Genomic DNA, 23,753 nt, shown 5'->3' with positions numbered 1-23,753 from the left:
CCAATTCACCATATATAGGAAAAAACCCGTATGATTATCTCAATAGATGCATGCAGCAAAAGAATTTGACAAAATCCAATACCCATTTATAAAAAGAAAAAAGAAAACCTCTCAGAGATTCCTCAAAAAATTAAAAATAGAAATACCTTATGATCCAGCTATCCTACTACTGGGTATCTACCCAATGAACCTGAAATCAACAATCCAAAGAGGCTTATGCACCCCTATGTTCATCACAGCATTATTCACTATAGCCAAGACATAGACGCAACCCAAGTGTCCCTCGACTGATGATTGGATAAAGAAGATGTGGTATATATATATCATGGAATATTACTCAGCCATAAAGAAAGACAAAATCGTCCCATTTGCAACAACACGGGTGGACCTGGAGGTTATTATGTTAAGCGAAATACGCCAGAAAGAGAAAGACAAACAGTGCATGATTTCACTCCTATGTGGAAGATAAACCAACACACGCACAGATAGAACTGTTTGGTCGTTACCAGGGGCTAGGGGGATGGGCCGTGGGCACAAGGGGTGGAGGGATGCACTTATATGGTGACTGATAAACAATAAGGTACAACAAAAATTTCACAATAAAAAAAAAAAAGAAAAAGAAAACCTCTCAGCAAACTAGGAATAGAAGGAAACTTCCTCAATCTGATAAAGAACATCTATGAAAAACTGACAGTAACATCATACATAATGGTAAAATATTAAACATTCCCTAAGATTGGAAACAAGAAAAAGATATCTGCTCTCATCACCTCTAGTCATCAAGAATGAACTCCTGGGGCTGGCCTGGTGGCCTAGTGGTTAAGTTCACCACGCTCTGCCTCAGCAACCTGGGGTTCACAGATTCGGATCCTGGGCACGGACCTACATCACTAATGAAGCCATGCTGTGGCAGTGATCCACATACAAAATAGAGGAAGATGGGCACGGATGTTAGCTCAGGGCCAATCTTCCTCACCAAAACAAAAAGAAAAAAAGTATGAACTCCTACTTTTGATACTCTAAATTCTGTCTCTGAATTAAGATGAAGCATCAAAAGCTTACTCACCTGGACGGCACTATATAGACTTCTGGTAGAACTATTTTTTTTTTTCCTGGAACGTACTCTGGTGTGATGCCACAGTCTATATTGAAAAATAATAGGACTCAGCCATATACTCACATACACTGCTGGTGGGAGTGAAAATTCACATCATCAAATAGAATCTGGCAGCATATTAGAATAAGAACCATTGTGACCAAGTTTTTTGTAATGGAAATGCAATGATGATTCAATATTAGGAAAGCTTTTAAAATAATTCATCATAATGTATTGAAGGAGAAAAATCATGTCAATCTCCAAATATCACTGAAAAGACATTTAATAAAATTCAACATCCATTCTGATAAAAAATTTTAATAATATAGAAATTCTTATATTGATATATATCCTTTACATATATTGATAAAAAACTTATAAAACATATATCTCAAGGCCAAAAGCTACATTCCAATTAAAGATAGAAAAAAGGATAGGATGAGCACATAGCCACTATTACTATTTTTTACTTTTTCATATGAAGGAGTTAATACACACAGGAGAATTATAAAATTTATATGATGGTCTCAAGATAAAATATTCTCTTTTACTGTCGATTTCTTGTTTTTTTACATTTTAATTATATCGAGGTTTTTATAACCTCATAGATTAAATAGCAGGACAAAAGTGTTTTAATATTAACAACCCGATTAAAAAGTGAGCAAATCATAGAAACAGAGAACAGATTAGTGGTTGCCCAGAGGCAGTGGTGGGGAGTGGGCAAAATGGGTGAAGGGGGTCAAAAGGTACAAATTTTCAGTTACAAAATAAATAAGTCATGAGGATATAATGTGCACTATGGGGACTATGGTCAATAATACTGTATTGCCTATTTGAAAGTTGCAAAGAGAGTAAATCTTAAAAGTCTCCACAAGAAAAAACAATTTTGTAACTGTATGGTGACAGATGTTAACTGGACTTATTGTGGTGATCATTTTGCAATACATACAAATATCAAATCATTATGTTGTACACCTGAAATTAATATAATGTTTATGTCAATTATACCTCAATAAAAAAATTATTATACTAAAAAAAAGAGAACAAAGGACTTGAATAGATATTTTTCCAAAGAAGATATCAAAATTGACAATAAGCACATTAAAAGATACTGAACATCACTAATCATTAGGGAAATGCAAATCAAAACCACAATGAGATACCACCTCATACCCATTAAAATGGCTACTATGAACAAAACAACAGAAAATAGCAAGTGTTGACAAGGATATGGAGAAATTGGAACCCTTGTACACTGTTGGTGGGAATGTAAAATGGTGTAGCGTCTATGGAAAACAGTATAGTGGGTCCTCAAAAAAAAAATTAAACCTAGAATTACCATATGATCCAGCAATTCCAAAAGAACAAGAAGCAGGGTCTGGAAGAGATATTTGTATACCCATGTTCATAACAGCATTATTCACAATAGCCAAAAGGTGGAAGCAACCCTAATGTCCATAGACAGATGAATGGATAAACAAAATGTGGAATATTATTCAGACTTAAAAATGAAGGAAATTCTGACATATGATTGAACCTTGGGGACATTATGCTAAGTGAAATAAGCTAGTCACAAAAAGACAAATAACGTTTGATTCTATTATTTGAAGTACCTAGAATTGTCAAATTCATAGAGACAGAAAGTAGAATGGTGGTTACCAGAGCATAGAGGGAGGGGGAAATGGGGCGTTGTTTAATGAGTATAGAGTTTTACTTTTGCAAGATGAAAAGAGTTCCAGAGGTTGGTTGTACAACCATGTGAATGCCCTTCACATTACTGAACTGTACACTTGAAAAAATAGTTAAGATGGTAAATTTTATGCTATGTGTATTTTACTACAATTAAAAATAAGGCAAAATAAGGGCCTGCCCCGTGCTGTAGTGGTTAAGTTTGTGCTCTCTGCTTCAGCGGCCCGGGGTTTGCTGGTTTGGATCCTGGGTGCAGACCTACACACTGCTCATCAAGCCATGCTGAGGTGGCATCTCACATAGAGCAGCTAGAAGGATGTACAACTATGACATACAACTATCTCCTGGGGCTTTGGGGAGAAAAAAGAAAAAAAGGAGGAAGATTAGCAACAGATGGTAGCTCGGGGCCAATCTTTCTCAAAAAAAAAAAAAGTACAAAAATAACACAAAATAAATATATAAAAAACAAAACAGTGTTTTAACATTATGTAATTCTAATCTTAAAAATATCTCTTTATAGATTTATAAAATTTATTTTAAATTTATTTATTGCACCCTATTTTATGTTGAAAGCAGTTTGTAATTGAAAAAATGTAAAAACAAAAGGTTTAAAATCTCATTCTTTTTTTTTTTGGCGTGGAAGATCAGCCCTGAGCTAACATCCATGCCAATACTCCTCTTTTTGCTGAGGAAGACTGGCCCTGAGCTAACATCTATTGCTAATACTCTTCCTTTTTTTTCCCTTTTCCTCCCCAAGGCCCCAGTAGATAATTGTATGTCATAGTTGCACATCCTTCTAGTTGCTATATGTGGGACGCCACCTCAGCACGGCCGGACAAGTGGTGCATCGGTGCACACCTGGGATCCGAACCCTGGCTGCCAGTAGCAGAGCTTGCGCACTTAACTGCTAAGCCACGGGGCTGGCCCTAAAATCTCATTCTTGAAGTTTACAAACTGTTTAAAATGCTGAGTCATCTTCAGTCTGCTTCTGTTTATGTTCTATTTAGTATCCATTTATTTGTTCTTTTTTTTTCCACTTTATTTTTTGTTCTGTGTTTCATTTTGGGTAATTTTGATTGTTATGTTTTCAATTCCTTAATCCTTTCTTCTGCAGTGTCTAATCTACTGTTGATCCCATTCAGTATATTTTTTTTAATTTTTTTTTTTTTAATTTTTTTTTCCCCCAAAGCCCCAGTAGATAGTTGTGTGTCATAGCTGCACATCCTTCTAGTTGCTGTATGTGGGACATGGCCTCAGCATGGCCAGAGAAGTGGTGCGTCGGTGCGTGCCCGGGATTCAAACCTCGGGCTGCCAGCAGCGGAGCGCGTGCACTTAACCGCTAAGCCACTGGGCCAGTCCCCATTCAGTATATTTTTTATCTCAGATATATTTTTTGTCTCTAGAATTTTGATTTGGATTTTCCCCCATATCTCTACTTAAAATTCATCCACTTTCTTGAATATATGTAATATAACTTTTAAGATTTTTGTATACTAATAACTTTAATGAATTATTCATTTTATTTATTCTAATATAAATAGTTTCAAAATAACAATATCAGTATTACTACTAGAAATATGATTACTGAAAACAGTTTATGTGTTTTTGGAGTTCCTTTTTTCTTTAGGATATATCTCACTGTGGATATACAATCAAATTACTGTGTTTTAAAGTCACGTGAAAGACTTCCCCACTCTAGTCAAGCTACCGACTTGATACTTGGTTAGATTGGTTTCATTTTGCTTTTAATTTTTAGAGATATTTTTCCACCTTGATTTAGTTCTTTATTATAATTATGTAATACAGATAAATGTTTCTACAGTTAAATGATATAAAAAATACATTCAGAGTTTGGTTAGACCATGTTCCCTCTGTCTACAGGTAACCAATTTTTTAGTTCTTGGTTTATGCTTCCATTGTTTGTTTAATGGAACAACATAAAATTTACCATTTTAACCGTTTTTTTTAGGGGAAGATTTGCCCTGAGCTAACATCTGTTGCCAATCTTCCTCCTTTTTTTTTTTTCTTCTTTTTTCCCCCTCAAAGGCCCAGTACATAGTTGTGTATATAGTTGTAAGTTCTTCTGGTTCTTATATGTTGAGCCACCACTACAACATGGCTACTGACATCGTCTGTGGTGTGGTTCCGCACCCGGGAATCGAACTCAGGCCACTGAAGCAGAGCGTGCCTAACTTTAACCACCAGGCCCTCAGGGATGGCTCCATATTAACCCTCTTTTTTTTCTTTTTGTGAGGAAGATCAGCTCTGAGCTAACATCCATGCTAATACTCCTCTTTTTGCTGAGGAAGACCAGCTCTGAGCTAACATCTATTGCCAATCCTCCTCCTTTTTTTTCCCCAAAGCCCCAGTGGATAGTTGTATGTCATAGTTGCACATCCTTCTAGTTGCTGTATGTGGGACGCGGCCTCAGCATGGCCGGAGAAGCGGTGCATCGGTGTGCGCCCAGGATCCGGACCCCGGCCACCAGTAGCGAAGCGCGCGCACTTAGCCACAGGCCCGACCCCCATTTTAATCCTTTTTAAGTGTACAATTCAGTAGCATTAAGTACATTTGCATTATTGTACAACCATCACCACTATTCATCTCCAGAAATTTTTCATCATTCCGAATTGAAACTCTGTGTCTGTTAAATAATAACTTCCCATTATATCGTTACCCCCTACCCCTGGTAACCACTATTCTACTTTCTGTCTCTATGAATTTGACTAGTCTACGTACCTCATATGGGTAGAATCAGGCAATATTTGTCCTTTTGTGTCTGGCTTATTTCATTTAGCTTAATGTTTTCAAAGTTCATCCATGTTGTTGCATGTGTCAGAATTTTATTTCTTTTTAAGGCAGAATAATATTCCACTGTACATATATACCACATTTTGTTTATCCATTCATCCAATGAGCATTAGGGTTGCTTTCACCTTTTGGCTATTGTGAATAATGCTGCTATGAGCATGGGTATACAAATATATGTCTGAGTCCCTGCTTTCAATTCTTTTGGGTATATACCCAGAAATGAAATTGCTCGTCATAGGGTAATTCTAGGTTTAATTTTTTTAGTAACTGCCCTACTGTTTTCTATTGTTTTCTAAACTACACAAAAAATGTTATGAGCTCATGGATTTTAACATATTTTATATGGTTCAATCCATTGCAGTCACTGTTGTTTTCGATTCTCACATTGTACCATCAATAAGTGCCCCCTTCAACTTGACTCCTGGAACCTTTTGATATGATTTTAGTCTTTGATATCATTCTTGCTTTCTGGAATGAGAAAATATTTGAGGCTGAACTTGCATATTTCCTGCTCCAGGCTTGGAACCAGTCTTTTCTCTAAAATGTTCTGGTTCCTTTTAGAGGGAAATGGTATTTAGAAACCACCATCAGTGCTAGGGATACTCATTGCTACATTAGTCCTAGCCCTTTTCAGTAGACAAAGCTATGAAAAATTTTTTTTTCATAATAGAAAATATATAACAAATTCATACTCTTATTTATAATTAAAATTAGGATCATAAGGCTTTTATTTTTCTTTGATTTTATACTTATATTTCTTTTATCCTACATTTTACTTATTTAACCAATAATCATTGTACATCCACCATATCCATTATACTTTAGTAGGTGCTGGAAATGTACATTAAAAACTTATATTTGATCTAGTTTCCACATTATTTTTTATCTGAATGAATGAGGCCTTTTAACTCTTTGTGCATCAGATCTATTCACATTGGCTTCTAGTTAAAAATGCTGAGTAGTATTGGATTGACTTTAAAATTAGTTGATCTTGGCTTCTTATTTTGCATTAGTTCCATTAACTACAATACGATTATACCTCTTAGTTGGCAGTGTCAAAGGAAACATAGGTTAAATAGGCTATTAATACCAAAAAATCATTTCATCACCACTGATTATCCCAGGACAAGATAATGTGATAGCACAAGACAATTTATTGTCCTTGGGTCCTTAGCCTTTTGGTCAGTTGGGCTTGCAGCTCCATTATTGAAGAAACGCTTGGTCCAAAACTGTTTCTCTCACTGTGTTAGTGCTGATGCCTGCAACTGCACTATTAGAGTTTTGCTCTTTGAAGTTATTGGCCCATATTAAAAAAAAAATCCTTAGAGTTACAATTCAGATATATAATTAACACATTAGAGTGAATAAACTTATCAGGCTTTTCCATTGTGACAATCAGCTGAAAATATGTTTGGAAAGAAGAAGTAAAGAATTAGGTCTAACATTGAGGGCAATTGCTTGAAGAGGGCAGAATTCTATTGAGAACGAGGGGCAGAGGAAACATGATGGCACTGGACACAGGCCAAGGAGATGAAGAGGCATGAAAATAAGCTTGTTAGACCTGATGTTGCATTTGGAATATTGACCATTTTATGTTGGTTGTATAAGACTCAGCAGCCAACCAGACCTTTGGCTGTGTATTTAGCAAATATCAATTCTAAAAAGTACTAGCAGTTTAAGTCAAAACTTAAGAATAGCATGGATGTTATCTAATGGTAATCTTTAGATATATATTTTATATTTTATAAATATTAATATACTAAGAAAACTTAAAAAAATAAAATAGTCACTTCATAGTATACGTATAAACCAGAGTCAACAGTTATTCTTTCTTTTCAGTGTCCTATATACATGAAAATTTTCAGACACCCAAATAGAAAACACAAGTCTGAACTCCTTTAAGACAGGGAATACTTTATTCAAACCCATCAGAGAAATGGACAGCTTGGGTCTGGAACAAAGCGTCGTGTTTTTAAAGCAAAGTCAGTAATTGTATATGAGAGTATACACTGCTACATACAAATTAACTGATCAGACCACAACTTTTCAATGTTTAAAAGAGAATAAGCTTCCCTGTAAAAGCAGCACCTTTGTGACATTTTAACTTTAGTATTCCTCTCCTTCTTCCTCACCCTCTCCTTCAACAGAATCCACACCAACCTCCTCATAATCCTTCTCAAGGGCAGCCATATCCTCACGGGCCTCAGAAAACTCTCCTTCCTCCATGCCCTCACCCACGTACCAGTGAACAAAGGCACGCTTGGCATACATCAGATCAAACTTGTGGTCCAGGCGAGCCCAGGCCTCAGCAATGGCTGTGGTATTGCTCAGCATGCACACAGCCCGCTGTACTTTGGCCAGATCTCCACCAGGTACCACAGTGGGAGGCTGGTAATTAATGCCAACTTTGAAGCCAGTGGGGCACCAATCCACAAACTGGATGGTACGCTTGGTCTTGATGGTGGCAATGGCAGCATTGACATCTTTGGGAACCACGTCGCCACGGTACAACAGGCAACAAGCCATGTATTTACCATGACGAGGGTCACATTTCACCATCTGGTTCGCTGGCTCAAAGCAAGCATTGGTGATCTCTGCTACAGAAAGCTGTTCATGGTAGGCTTTCTCAGCAGAGATGACAGGGGCATATGTGGCCAGAGGGAAGTGGATGCGGGGATAGGGCACCAGGTTGGTCTGGAATTCTGTCAGATCAACATTCAGGGCTCCATCAAATCTGAGGGAAGCAGTGATGGAGGACACAATTTGACCTATCAACCTATTCAGGTTAGTGTAGGTTGGGCGCTCAATATCGAGGTTCCTACGACAGATGTCATAGATGGCCTCATTGTCTACCATGAAGGCACAATCGGAGTGCTCCAGGGTGGTGTGGGTGGTGAGGATGGAGTTGTAGGGCTCAACTACAGCTGTGGAAACCTGCGGGGCTGGGTAAATGGAGAACTCCAGCTTAGACTTCTTGCCATAATCGACAGAGAGACGCTCCATTAGCAGGGAGGTGAACCCAGAACCAGTTCCCCCACCAAAGCTGTGGAAAACCAGGAAGCCCTGAAGACCTGTGCACTGGTCGGCCTGTTAGAAAAGAGGAAAGAGAAAACATAGTTACTGCTTTTTGTGATATAATCATAGTAAATCTATTTTGACTTTTCATACAATTCCAAACATATAGCTCTTATTTTGACGACAAACACTTGAAAAAAAATGTAGATGTTCCTGGAATCACTCAGCATTTCTTAATTAAAAATATCTTCATTAATATTTATAAAATGACACCAAATAGTTCGTGTTTTAATTGAATTTTTTAAAAAACTATAAAAGAATAATTCCTCTCATTCATTATTACATTTCAATTCTGTGTTTGAAAAAAGGAGCCTACTTCAAATGTCTTCCTTAGGCTCATTATTTACTTTATTCTTGAGAATAAACGTACTAGTTTCCGAATTCGGTCCAAGACGAGGTCAATGATCTCCTTGCCAATGGTGTAGTGCCCACGGGCATAGTTATTGGCAGCATCTTCCTTGCCTGTGATGAGCTGCTCAGGGTGGAAGAGCTGGCGGTAGGTGCCAGTGCGAACCTCATCTGGAAAAGGAAGACAAAGCAGCCACCCATCACTAACCACCTGCACAAGCCTGCTCAACCCCAGGGCATCAGCGGAGCCCCCAGGACAGACCTCCTGTCCCAGACCCCTGGGATCTCACTCAGGTTAGTGTGGTCAACTCACCAATGACTGTGGGTTCCAGGTCTACAAACACTGCCCTGGGCACATGCTTGCCAGCACCCGTCTCACTGAAGAAGGTGTTGAAGGAGTCATCTCCTCCCCCAATGGTCTTGTCACTTGGCATCTGGCCATCGGGCTGGATGCCGTGTTCCAGGCAGTAGAGCTCCCAGCAGGCATTGCCGATCTGGACACCAGCCTGGCCAACGTGGATGGAGATGCACTCACGCTGTGGGAAGGAAAGAGAAAAATTGTAAAATTGGGTTGTGTTAGAATTTTGAATTTTCAGTAAATTTCTAAAAATATTTCTAGTAATATACAGGTATTCTTCAAATTTATTTGAGGTCATATCCCTAACACAATAGAAATGATTAAGGAGAAGCACCTGCTACAAATGCTGCAGATGGGTGTGATCTGAATAATGTTGCACTGTTTAGCACGTGGTACAAGTCCATTGTTCCCACAGCCATGCTTGACTAGAAGATTTTTTTCATATTTAAAATATTCGAAGCACAGATTTTGTAAAATGAAGTAAATTAAATTCGACCATTAATCAATTGGAATCAATATTACTACCTCCTTCCCCTTTAAATAAAGATGAGAGTTTCTTCTGAATATGACTTGGTATTTCAACATGGACATCTGTACTGCAGCTGATGTTAGAAGCCACACCCTTCTGCAGTCTATCTGCAGAATCCATCAGTACCAGCGGATTGGAAGCTAAACAAGGTCTGCCTCTGCATTGCTGCATTGCTGTATTTGCTGTGCCTGGTGCTAGCCTGTACTGTCTGCTACATTATTTAACAGAGCAAGCTCTATTTCCAGAAACTGCCTACATGATCTCATTCTGCTATTCTGCCAGTTTTCCTCCTCTGACCCAGGCTGGGACCATATGCCTAAATTGAAATGAATTAAGGAAGATGCACTAGAACAAAAAACAGCTGGACACAAAGTATAATTCTTCTTTGCGGCAATTTCATTACTTTAAAAAAAAGTTTTTCCAGAATCTTCTCCACTGCAAAAAACTGAAAATTAGTATCTTTAAAACAAGTTCCTAAATTAGAAACAAGTATCACATGAGAAGCTACCAAAGAATAAAAGCCCAGTGAAAGGATAATGGAATACTTATTTAAAATAACAAAATAGTATTTTCATTCTGAGATTCTCTTCCCACCACAGAATATTCATACTCATCACATTCAATAGAGATTTTCTTCTCTACAGTCTTTATGGCTACAACCTCCATTGTCTATCCATTGTCTGATATATTGGGGAGGGCGTTTCCCTGGGTCCTGAGCATTAGGGTACCCTACCTCACAAAGTGGGCTTTCTCCCTTGCTGGACGTGCGGCCAAGACAGACACACACACAGACTCGAGTCAGTCAGGGCGGGGCGGCCCCAGACCAGACTTTAAAGGGCTTGTCAAGTGAACTGTGATTTTGCTCCTCAAGAAAAAATATTTCCTCTAAGTTTTAACAAGGAATGATAAACCTTTTAACGCCTACAGTTCCACAACGATGAAAGGCTTTTATTAAAAGTCTTTTGACAGAGAAGGTTTAGCGAGGGCGAACCCCGCCCAGTGGCTCCAAGGCAGAAGCAGCCAGAAACAAACAACTCCGCCCCGGCGCCGCCCCGACGCCGGCAGCCAGCGGCTCCAACAAAAACTAACCATTTTGCCCGGTTAATATACGGGTATCTTTCTAAAATACCAACGAGTCGCGGAGGGACCTTTTTATACTAACCCAAGGCTCCGCTTTGTCCCTGTCCTTCTCTCCCCGCCACACCCACCGACCCCTGGTCTTTTTGGACGACGACTCCTCTCCCTGCCTCTGGGGAACAACGCGAGGAAGAAAAGAGACCCTCTGCGTCACACGAATACCGTACGCACATACACGGGAGCCGAGCAGGCGACGCCACGATCGCCATTCCCTGCCACAGACCCTTTCGTCACCGACAGAGGGGCTGCCTGCGGTACCGAAGGGCTCGGATAACAAAAACTCCCTGTGCGCCGCCTTTGTTCTTCCCCACGGGTCTCCTGCGCCCTGGGCGCAGTTCTGGCTGGGCTCCTGCACCCTGCACTGCGGCGGCCGCCGGGTTCAAGGATTTGGGGCAAAGCTAAACCTCGCTAACAAAGCATAAGCTACCGTTACTCAAAGGAGTTGTAAAGAAAAAAGGGCTTAAGATTTTCCAAGTAGATCCTGGGAGATTGACCCCACCCAACGGCCACAAAAAGCCGAGAAAAGAGATTCTTACCATGGTTGCTGCTTTGCGGCTGCTGAGCAGATGGCGAAGAGGAAGAGGAGAGGTTGTTGCTTCTTACAGCGCGACTCTTAGGCGGTCGATGTAAGAGAACCTGCGGCACATGGGTGGATGCGGCTCCCTATATACAACTCGGTCACCATGGGGATGGGCTGGGGCCTTTTCCTGTTGGTCCAGACCCCTCAATCTGCCCAGAGAAGCCACGACGGGAGAGAGGTGATTGGTGCAAGCGACATGGGATGAGGTAATCTCTCCCCCACCCCTTTTTCCCTAGCATCCATAGACTGTTTGCATCCTCCAGACAAAGAGACCGTGCAAAAACAGTCAGCCGAGCATCCATTATGGGGTGGGGTTGGGGAGGGGGGGAAAAGGAAAGAAAGAGAACTGGGGTTGGATGATTTTATATTGCTTAAACCTCAAACTCCAGTTAAAATCACCAGTGTAAGGTTTTTCCCATCACTGGATAGTAGAATTTGTGTTGAGATGAAATATTTAACGGAAAATTACTCCCAGCCCCTCCCTCAAAGTATACTAAACTCGACTACATTTGGTGAGGATTCAACATCTCTAGTTGCTTTAAAATAAAGTAGGAGAGAAGATGGGAATGATGCTTAAAATGGCTTGGGTAAATGTGATTTTTTTTTTTTAATTTAAAAACAGTTCAATAATAGAGCCGTACAAAATGGTTTCTCAAGTTCAAGTGATTTATTTTCAGACCTTCTTCTGCACCCCTCCCGCAAATGGCTAAACAAAAATGGAAGATGGAATGAATAACAGTACTAAATATGGAAGCACACAAGTAGTTTTAACATGGCAATAGTTAAGATCTAATGAACGTATCATAGTCTACTAGAAATATTCCTTTACCAGAAGTCTATGTAATATATTTTATGTAGTGTATTGTTCCTTAAAGTGAATCGTCTTTCCTGATATACAATTGAGAAAATACAGGGAGGAAGAATTGAGTTCAGAAGTTAGTGCTACCTGTGCAGTTATGCAGTTATATTCTGCATCATTCTCTTTTCTGGAAAGAGAAAAATAACTGAGACACCAAATTAAAAGGGAGGAGAGTTGTATAATGTAAAAAGAAGACCATTTTGTAATGTTGCCTCCTTCCACAGACAACTGTGTGATGTCAGCTCAATAACTGCATTTCTTTTTTATGTGGTGCTTGTGTGTATTTGGTAAATCTCCTCCTCTGAGATTGAGCTTCAAACTGGGAATTGTTGCCAGCCTCACATGGTTGCTATTCAACTAGAGACTCTGGTGGTTGCTCAACTGCCTCTTGGGTCAAAAAGGCTTTGCTTTCACCCCTAGGAAATGGATTGCAGTAACATTCTTTTGCTATTTAGAAAGGCTCCATTATCAACAAGGATGGGCTATACAGAATCAGACTCTGGACTGGGTACCACCTGACGTTGCTAATGAAATTTCAGAGGTAAAGAGGTTTCTTATGGCTACCAAAATTGAAAATTTGTATTTTGGCAGATAATTTTTCTTTCAGTTTTCAGCAACAGATTTTCAGGGTCTGCAGCACCATTTACTGTGCTCTGTAGAGCCCATTCATTCCTGCTGGGCTGGCAGGCAGAGCAGGGTGTGGGAGGGAGGGACTTGAGGAGACAGCTGCTGCAGGTTGTGGTGTGACAATGGCGGCCATGGATTTTTCTAGCCTGCTATCCGTAGCTCTACTTTACATGTTCAAATTTGCTGCAGTAGTCTTACCTAGAAAAAATAAAACCCAACACCCAAATAATTTTATCTACTTCTTGCATATTTCATAGGAAAAATAATGTTCAACGTCATCTTACCTCCGTCCCTTTAGCCAATGAAAATATATTTCAGTAAAGAGACAGGAGAATTAAGGATGGCTCGAATGCTTCTTTCTGAACCCACAAGTACATTTAACAAAAATAAGAATTAAATGGCATAGGGGAGTATAGGATTAATAAGTAGCTCATTGAAAATACTTCTTTCAAAATTTTAATAATGAAATAAATCAGACAGGTGCTGGATCATGGTCAAGTGTAAAAATCTTACGAGAGGCACAGTCTTGAATTTTGTTTTCTTTACAATATAAAAGAAATACATTATTTTCCCAGTTGTCTCAGATCTTTTTGCAATTTACAGAGGATTAAATCAAAGAGAGGAGTATTCATGCAGTTGATTCTTTGTAATTCTCAGAGCCATTCTGTTCCTTATGTAAATGAGGATTTTTTTCTCCCCTTGGGCATAAGTAACAATAAAACATAGGTCAGAAATAGATTATTTGAGTACTGATAATCTTAAATATATAAATGGGAGAGCAGGGGAAATAACTAATTTGTTCTTTTTGTTCCTCATTATCTGACTTAATAGCATGCAAACATTTTACTGCCAATTCCTTTAACTTAATGTCGATATACATGTATTAGTATTCTACTAATGGATTTATTCTTTCTACAGTAAGATTAGCACAAAACATGTTTTCTTTTATAATATTTGTGGAATTGAAATTATTTATTTGTGTGTCTACACCTCTGCTTGATTAAAATGTGAATCCTAATCCCTGGCAAAGTACCTAGCATATAGTAGACATTATATACATGTTAAATTAAATGAATGGCTTCTCTCTGTGCATATTTTCATTAGCTATTGTCATAGTAATTTAAAGGTATTTAATAAGGTATTTTACCTTTTTTATTCAATAAACATTTACTGTCTACAGTGAGCCCTGGACCATCCTAGATACTGTAGGGAATTCAGAGGTAGCAGCATGGTCTCTTTTCTCTAGAATCTTCCAATCTAATTGGAGAAATAAAACAAGTACATGCATATAGGATACATACATATGTCTGTATGTATATAGAATGGCATGTTTTTATGTATACACGGAGAGGAGCCTTGGAGAATCCACTGCGTGACCCCGTGTATCCTAACTTATCTAGGAAACAAGGGAGTTGTCTAACACTTTTTTTTCCTACTTCTTCACCTCCTATTTATCCCGAAATCCATTCCAGTCTGGATTCTGCTCTTATCACTCCTTGAAACCAAATGCCCTCCATATTTGTTGCTAAATCCACTGGACATTTTTAGTTCCTGTTGACCTGTGATGAACTTTGTCACAGTTGACTATTGTCTCTTTCTTGAGACACTTTCTTCCCTTGGCCTCAAAAACTCTACATTTTTTGGGTTTCCCTCGTACATTTTTTGTTTCTTCTCAGTTTTTGCTGATTCCCCCTCCTCTCCTGATCTTTAAATGTTGCAGTTCCTCAAGGTTCAACTCTAGACCCTTTCCTCATTTTATTCTATGTGATCTCATTCACTCTTAGTGGATGGTAAGTACATTCATTCCCAAGGCTGCAAATCCTTTCCATATGCCCATGACTTCTTGACATCTCTTCTTAAATCCAGATTGTATAGTAAACTTCCAATATCTGGCTAGGTTTCTTAAAGGTATCGCAAATTCAATTAGTTATCTTCTCACAAACATGCACCTCCTACAGGTTTCTCTTGCTCAGTAAATGGAGCAGCATACACCTGGTTTCTCAAGTCAGAAACAGGAAATACTCTTGATATCTCCCTCTCCTTTTCTCACCAGCATAGAATCAGTCACTAAGTCCTGTCGAGTCTACCTCCTAAACGTCTCTCAAATCTTATTCTTTTCTCTCCATCTCTACTGCCTCCACTCTAGTAAGTACATCATCTTTTGCCTGGACAACCTCAGTGCCCTCCTGGATTTCCTCTACATCCACTCATATCCTTGCCCAGTCCAGTCTCCACACAACAGCCAGAGTGATTTTATTATAAAATGTATCACATCGTGTCACATAATACAGATCATGTCACTCCACTGCTTAAAGCAGATCAATGGCTGCCTGTAGTTTTAAGATGAAGATCCCAAATGCTTAATATGGCTGTTTCAATTCCATAATAGAAGTAAATCTTATACTTAAAAATCTCTGAGAGGACACATTGATTTTAAATTACATTAAAGTTCAGATAATTTCCCGAGAGTTGGTTTTGATAGGGAGAAGGGAGGCAAAGGAGTATAAAAGCTGGATGTTCACTTTATAGTTATTTGTTATACTTTAAAGTTATGTTTTTTGCACTTTTGTATTTGTACAATTTTTATAATAAAAAATTTTAATAATGTAAACTCATGGGTTCGTAGAGATATCCCCACAAAGGAAAAGAAAAATAAAAAAGGGAAGAAAGTGAATTAAAAATAATCATCTGATACTATTGCACTGTTGGAAGTAACTACGCATTGGCAATCAAGTAATCAAATCAAGAATTGAGCATTTGTTCTGCACTTCCTGTACAAACTGTATTTCAAGGTAACCGAATGACCCTAGTTAATTAGGGAAATCATTCTTTTATACAATAATGCCAACTAGTAAATGTGAAAGTAATAATGGAATTAGAAAAATCACACTTTACGTCCCTAATGAAATAATTTATTCAGGCAAAGATCATCAGTGGATGAAAACTCAGATGAAATATTGATGGGGAGTTTTTAAACAGAAGGATTAGGCTATTACCATCTGAACTCACTGATCAATCTTAGCATCACTAAAAGTGGGACAACCAGGGCCGGCCCCATGGCTTAGTGGTTAAGTGCGCACGCTCCGCTACTGGCGGCCTGGGTTCAGATCCTGGGCGCGCACCGACGCACCGGTTCTCCGGCCATGCTGAGGCCGCGTCCCACATACAGCAACTAAAAGGATGTGCAGCTATGACATACAGCTATCTCCTGGGGCTTTGGGGGGGGGGAGGAGGAGGATTAGCAATAGACGTTAGCTCAGAGCTGGTCTTCCTCACAAAAAAAAAAAAGGTGGGACAACCAGACCTTGTGAACCTATGATGTGACCCAATAGGAAGCACACAGCATCACTTATGAAGTGATCTAGCAGAACAATTTTGCTGAGTCTAATCAAGCCTTTAGAGCTGACTTCCATTTACAGAAAATTCAGAGAATAGAGGAGCAAGTCAGATGACATCAAAGGAGGCAAACAGACAAATGCAGAGTGTGGGACACTCTACAGGACAAATTATCTTGTTTCTGCAACAAGTCAATGGTGGAATGGGGTGAAAAAGGGGGGAAAGGGGACTGCTGTAGATTAGAATAGATTTTGGAGACTAACTACCAAGTATAACAATAGATGTTGTTTGGATCCTGATTCAGACAAACCACATGTAAAATGTTTTGGAGATAACCAGGGAAATTTGAATATGGACTGATTATTAGATAATACCAATGAATTCTTCTTCTTTTTTTTTTTTTGAGGAAGATTGGCCTGAGCTAACATCTGTTGCCAATCTTCCTCCTTTTTTCCTTTTTTCTCCCCAAAGCCCCAGTAGATAGTTGTATGTCATAGTTGTACATCCTTCTAGTTGCTCTGTGTGGGACGCCACCTCAGCATGGCTTGATGAGCAGTGCTTAGGTCCGTGCCCAGGATCCGAACCGGTGAACCCAGGGCCGCTGAAGCGGAGCATGCGAATTTAACCGCTACGCCACTGGGCTGGCCCCTGGTTATTTCTCATCCTCCTTCACTGTAGCTATTCAGGAGAGTTTATGGTAATACTTATCACATTGTGACTTTAATTTGTTAGCTAAGGAAGTTGACAGCTTTCATTTGTTTGTTGTCCATCTGGAAGTCCTCTTTGGTGAAATGCCTGTTCAAGTCTTTTTCATATTTTCTCATGGGTTGCCTGTCTTTATCTTAGGGATTGGTAGGAGTACATTATATATTATGAATAAGAGTCCTTTGTTGGATTTGAATATTGAAAAAAAAATCTTTTCCCATTCTGTAGCTTGCCTTTTCATGCTCTTAATGGTGTCATTTGATGAACAGAAATTCTTAATTTTAAAGTAGTTCAGTTTATCATTTTTTTCTTTATTGTTAGCATTTTTTGAATTACATTTAAGAAATCTTTGCCTACCCACAATGTCATGAACATATTCTCCTAAAAGATTTATTTCTCCTAAAGGATTTATTGTTTAACCTTTTACATTTAGTTCTACAATACACCTACATATAGGAATTGATATTATTGTGTGTGTTTTGTGTGAGGTAGGGATCAAGATTTATTTTTTTCCCTATGTGCATATCCGGTTGACTCAGCACTATTTAGTTAGAAGACCATCCTTTCCCCACTGGACTGCAGTAATACCTTTGTCATAAATAAAGGTACCATATATATGAGAAGCCTTCTCTCTTTCTAGCTCATACCTATTTCAACTTTATTATTTTCTAAATTATTGTAATCTTTTTTTAACCCAAGTAATTAACTAATATGGATGATCAACCCTATATATTTCAAATATTTATTCATTTGTGTCTTCTTTTTGGAAACACATATTGATTGCCTACTAAGGTGCATATATTGGGCCAGGCATAGTCTAGGGTATTAATAGGTGTTTGTTTGGCAAAGATTTAATTTGCTATAATGCATTCTGATAAGTCCCAGGAAAGAGGCATGGCATGATCCTGTGCAAAGAGATATATATTGCCTATAACTTCCAGGTATTTGGGGGGTGGTGTGATGTAGAGAATGCAGGAAGGCTTCCTGGAAGAGGCAATACTTGGGACTGTCTTGAAAAATAAATAGGAGTAGTAGGTACAAATGGGAAAGAGAGTGCACATGCAAATATGCAAATACACAGACACCTGGGTGAGTTCAGAAACTGGAAGTGTTTTGTTATGGTTTATGACGTAAAGTGTAAGGAAAGAGGATTGGGGAGCAATGAGGCTGCAGGATTATGCAGAGGATCAATTATGAAAGGACATTATTCCAAACTCAATGAGAGCCATTAAAGGAAAGAGGAATAATGAACTTTGCATTTCAGAAAGATCTTTCTGACTGCTGTGTGCAGAGAGAATAGACAGAACAGAGTTGGGGATGGGGGAACATAGGCAGGGAGACTGGTTAGAAGATTGCTGGTTAGTGGATGACAAGAGTGACTTAAAGAAGGACTGTCCTTTGTCAAAATAGAGTGCTGAGTGATATCAATATTGCCCAGTGGATGTTAATAAGGACAGAAGAATGTTTATTGGATTTAGTGACAAGGAAATAACTATACAGCAAGGGCTTGGCACAAAAGACATAAAGCATGTTTCCTGGCTCAGAGAAGTTCAAGACCCAAGAATGGAAACTGTTATTACAATACATTTTGTCGAGTGCTGTGAGAGAGAGGTCAGTGCAGGAGCTGCCAGACACACGGAATTGGGTCACATTTCCCAACTTCATCCCACTGTGGTGTTCACTGTCTCACGCCACATCACTGCCTCTGCATCCTTTGTGAAATGACTATACCTATCTACCTCACCCTGCCTCCTTCATGCAGGTTTGAGTGTAAAACGATAAACTCAAGCAAGTAGGTTTCCCTTAAATTCTCTAATAAAAACACACTTCAAACTCCAAATTTAAACAAGGAGATGGACATGATTGCGCTGACATGATGAATTTACATTTATCTTCATCTTAGGGTTCAGTACTGATCAATGTATTGAGTGAATTGGCTCTCACTATGTATGGCCTTTAAAGACTATCTGCTGCGTTCACCTTGGCCAAGTTCCAACGTCCAACTTCCAACAATTGAGGTAAGACTATGACCCCACAACTGAATTCAGAGTTTTATTTAAAGCTTACCGTTACCTTTCTTAAACTCTCTTCAACACAATGCAATATTACTAAATAATAGTGTTTTCTGGATAATGATGGTAAGAATTATCTTTGGTGATCCTAGTAACTGAGTTTCATCTATTTTGGGAAGGACTTTAATGTGTATAGCAGAGGTAAATATTAATGAATTTCTATTCCAGAAGTAAGACATAAAATAACAGAATAAACACTTGTACTCTGTAACATTAAAAATATATCTCCAGTATTGTAATACTATGCTTTGAGGTCACTCATTGCTGTTCAGTCACTTACTGAACCACTCTTTTTAACAAAATATATATGTTCTGAGATACACATTTTTAATCTGTAATTTTGCTCAGGGTCATTTGGGAAGTGGTTTACTGAAGCCTGCTGATGAAATCTGACATTTGGAAAAAGGGGACAAAACTTAAAGAGGCTCGAAGGCATCCTGAGGAGAGGAGAAAGAGAAGAAAGTGAGAAGACAGTAGATAATCTCAGTTTTCCATGAAACACAATTTATAATTTGGTTGCATTTCATTAACCCAGATTATACACACTCACAGGAATGCACACTGAACCGCCTCTGTCTCGCCCCTCCTTCCCCTCACAGCAGATGGAAATGAAGTGGCAGACTGGGAAGGTTGCCATGGTGCGCTGACTACAGGGATTTAATAGTAATCATAAGAAGCTCCAGAGTCCCCTCCCCCAACCATTCAAATGTGTGTTTTCCTTTTTTCTCTCAAAATCTTTGTCTTAATTAATTCCATGTTATAGATAAAACAGGGTGAGATTGATCTACTAGTGAACAAAAAAAAAAATTTACTGCTTCCAAAAGATATAGATGCATTGATATTGTTAGAAGTGAAGTACTGAAGAATTATAACCGGCCCATTTTTATGTGGAGCTAGTCACATAAAAAGTCAGAATTCATTTTTAAAATATCTTATACAACATGCCCCCCATCTTTGAGAATCATATTTCTTTTTTTTTTTTTAAGATTTTATTTATTTATTTATTTTCCCCCCAAAGCCCCAGTAGATAGTTGTATGTCATAGCTGCACATCCTCCTAGTTGCTGTATGTGGGACACGGCCTCAGCATGGCCTGAGAAGTGGTGCGTCAGTGTGCGCCTGGGATCCGAACCCGGGCCGCCAGCAGCGGAGCGCGCGCACCTGACCGCCAAGCCACGGGGCCGGCCCAAGAATCATATTTCTTTCTAGTTTTATCCCCCTGGATGACCTGCGGGCATCTCAAATACAATAAATCTAAATGGAATTAGTTATTTTTCTCCATTACCCTTCTCAGATGTCTATGTTCTTAGTTGTTCTGTATTCTCAAGATCTATTCATTGTCACTCTCTTTCTAGTCTACCAAGCTAGATTAAAATAACAACCTCATATAATACTTACTATGTGCCAGACACTATTCTTATCACTTTATGCATATTAACTCATTTAAGTTAATCCTAACTGATCACGAAATCCTGTCAATTATATTTCAAAATTGTCTTAATAAATATTTGCAGAATGAACAAATGACTAATCTTCTTTTTGTGTGTGTGTGTGTGTGAGGAAGATCAGCCCTGAGCTAACATCCATGCCAGTCCTCCTCTTTTTGCTGAGGAAGACTGGCCCTGAGATAGCACCTATTGCCAATCTTCCTCCTTTTTTTTTCCCCTTTTCTCCTCAAAGCCCCAGTAGATAGTTGTACGTCATAGTTGCACATCCTTCTAGTTGCTGTATGTGGGACACTGCCTCAACATGGCCTGACAAGCAGTACGTGGGTGCGCGCCCGGCTCTGAACCCCGGGCCGCCAGTAGCGGAGCGCGCGCACCCAACCGCCAAGCCACAGGGCCGGCCCCACAAATAACTAATCTTCTAAAGCTTGACTAATTTTATTAGCCAAAGGACCTAGTTCAAGGAGAGGACGTGGCAGAATATATAGGACTTGGTCTTTGAAGCTTTCTCTTTAAGTGTTACATGTATATGTATATATTTTTAACTGTTTAAAATTGTTGTTAACGTTTATTGTAGTAATGCAATATGAATATTGAACATAACCATATGAATTTTTCATTAAAATGTTCAACCATTTCCTAATGAAGCATGTCCAAAGTTATAAAAATCTTTTTTAAAGTAACCTACACTAAGTGTTACATGTATAAATCCAAGAGCCAAAAGAGTGGAAGATAACCCTTTGTAACATATTGGAATCATCCTCTACACCAGTATTTCCTAAATGTGCCAAAGTAACTAGTGCGCTAGTTAAAAATACTGATTCCCAATTTCTGCACCAGAGATTCTGATTCAGTAGATCTAATTCAGTAAATAGTATTCTTTTAGAATTAATAATTTACCATTTTGGAACTACAGAGTTTTAATGCTTTTGGGTGGTGTGGTTCAGTATTTCCAAATTCTGATAACCCCTGGATAAGTTGACAGAGAATTACTTTCCAGATGGTTGTGATCCTGAAAGACTCAATTCCCAATGGCGTTCAGCCTAAAAAGTTGTTTTAGGAAACATTTCTCCATCTTTAGATTTAAAAATCAATTATGCATGTGCAGAAGAGAGGAAATGCTGCATTGTTCTTCATCTGCCCAGCCTAAAAGATCATTTAGGAAACATTTCTCCATTCCCCTTAAACATTGACTATGCACGTGTTGAAGAGAAAGGATTAGAAAAGGCTGTGGGTTTTTTTCTTCATCTTTTTATAAGAACAGCAATCTGTTATTCTAATATACAGATTATAAGATATACAGAGGTTTACTCAAGATAGCATGGCCTGAAATAAGTCCCCTCCATGGTAAGATTATCTCTGGATTTAGTATATTTTAATAAATAAGCCCACTATTAATATTTTTTAATGATTTCAGTAGTTTTAGATATGTAAGAGTGACTTTACTCTCACCCCTCATGTTACTAAGCAACGTATCCTGTGGTTGCTAGGAAACAGACCAGCAAGCTTGGGGGTACTTCAGTTTTCCCTTATAACCTTGCAGACCACATGACTATACCCTAGAGAGTTTTACAGCCTTAGAGAAAAGAGAGAAAAGTTAATGGCGTATACAAAGGATGGAAAAGGAGACAGGGATGGAGGAATAAAAAAGAAAAATAGGAAGGTATTTGAGAAGAAGAGTGTGTGAGGTTGGCAGAGGAAGGCTATTACACAATTTCCTTGAATGAGTCATGGAAAAATCTTAAACTGCCAGTGCTGTGTTTCATATTCTGTATGCTTCTACCTTTTCTAAAAACAAATTAGGGAATAAACTTGGAGAAAAAGATCTTTCAGATAGTATTCCTAAATATTTTCAGAAGGGTAGAAATCAACTGTAACTCCTACATAAGACTGGCAATTACAAACACATTAAACAAGTCATACATTATTTAAAATTCTAAAGTCAGATATACAACACTATTTCCTTCCATTTCTCCCTCAAAATAGTAAAAAGGGACAGTACTAAGAGGGAGATTAGAATATGTGTTCTTGGACAAATTTAGAAGCAAGATGGTCGTACAGGCTCCTGGGTGATATGTGTTTCTGTACAAAGTTTTAAAAATCTAATATAAGGGGAGAAAGAAGAAGCTGTTGTGTTCTACTTGGAGGACTCTGTTGTATCTGAAATAAGAAACCAGGCTCCAGGTTCCATTGTGCGTGTGTGAAAGCCTGAGTCCTTGTGTCTCTGTGGTATTTACTGTTGCTGGCAACCAGGAAGCTCCCTAGCGATTGTTGTTAGGTCTTCAGTACCTCTGTTTGCCTGAAACCTTAATCAGTGCCAGAAACACCAGAGATAAAAATCATTGCACAAAATCCAGCTTCTGTTATCCCCAATGGTCCTACTGTAAACAGTCCATCTTGTGTTCAGTGAAAATCAGTATAAAATGGAGACTTCACACCAAGAGTTCATCCTCAGCTTCCTCTTCATGAATGCCAGTTCTCTCAGTGCAGAGCACTAAGAGGACCCTGGGTGATGGTTTAATTAAAGTAAGGTTTATATTCTGGTGTCACCAGCTTTAACTAAGTGCATAATAAAGAGTCTGAGACCAGGAACATAGACAAGAACGATTTCGTCAGATTTACATGACTTCCTGTTCTGAGGCAGGATGGTCCCGTCTATGTTTGCTGACAGCTTGAGATCACCTTACTGACCACAGAAGCGGTGGTACAAATGATGGCACCATTTCAAATAGCAGTCCAGAAGATTCTGATAAAGATCCATTTCAGCATCATCCCCAGAAATAACTGACATTGTCTCTTGGAATTAAACATTGGCTCTTAGATGAACCTCACAAATCAATACAATCCACTTACTCAAATGCAGACTTTAAATTTTGTTTCCTGCAAGTCAGAGGGAGAAAGTCAAATACCAAATGATCTCACTCATAAATAGAAGATAAAAACAACAATAAACAGAAGCTGGCCCCATGGCCTAGTGGTTAAGTTTGGCACGCTCCACTTTGGAGGCCTGGGTTTGGTTCCTAGGCACGGACCTACACCGCTCATTAGCAGCCCTGCTGTGGTGGCGACCCACATATAAGATAGAGA

General features: G+C 38.8%; 1 protein-coding gene and 1 long non-coding RNA gene across 3 annotated transcripts in view; one reads left to right on the top strand and one right to left on the bottom strand.

Annotated features, from left to right (window-relative positions):
• LOC131416127 (uncharacterized) overlaps positions 1-23,753 on the top strand; it is a 93,594-nt gene that overhangs the window by 38,686 nt on the left and 31,155 nt on the right. For both annotated transcript variants that reach the window (XR_009222545.1, XR_009222544.1), the window contains exon 3: positions 19,054-19,168. This is a non-coding gene — a long non-coding RNA (uncharacterized LOC131416127). The remainder of the gene's footprint in view (positions 1-19,053; positions 19,169-23,753) is intronic.
• Positions 7,491-11,685, bottom strand: LOC131416123 (tubulin alpha-1A chain). The gene is made up of 4 exons (XM_058558336.1): positions 11,580-11,685; positions 9,333-9,555; positions 9,042-9,190; positions 7,491-8,683 (listed from the first exon to the last, which is right to left on the bottom strand). The coding sequence occupies exons 1-4, from the start codon at positions 11,580-11,582 to the stop codon at positions 7,703-7,705; spliced, it is 1,356 nt and encodes a 451-aa protein (XP_058414319.1). The 5' UTR covers positions 11,583-11,685; the 3' UTR covers positions 7,491-7,702.

The sequence above is a fragment of the Diceros bicornis genome, chromosome 17 (assembly GCF_020826845.1).
Source record: "Diceros bicornis minor isolate mBicDic1 chromosome 17, mDicBic1.mat.cur, whole genome shotgun sequence".
In the NCBI taxonomy this organism is placed as follows: Eukaryota; Metazoa; Chordata; class Mammalia; order Perissodactyla; family Rhinocerotidae; genus Diceros; species Diceros bicornis.
The sequence above is the reverse complement of the archived record's forward strand: the minus strand, read 5'-3'. Positions and strand labels throughout refer to the sequence as shown.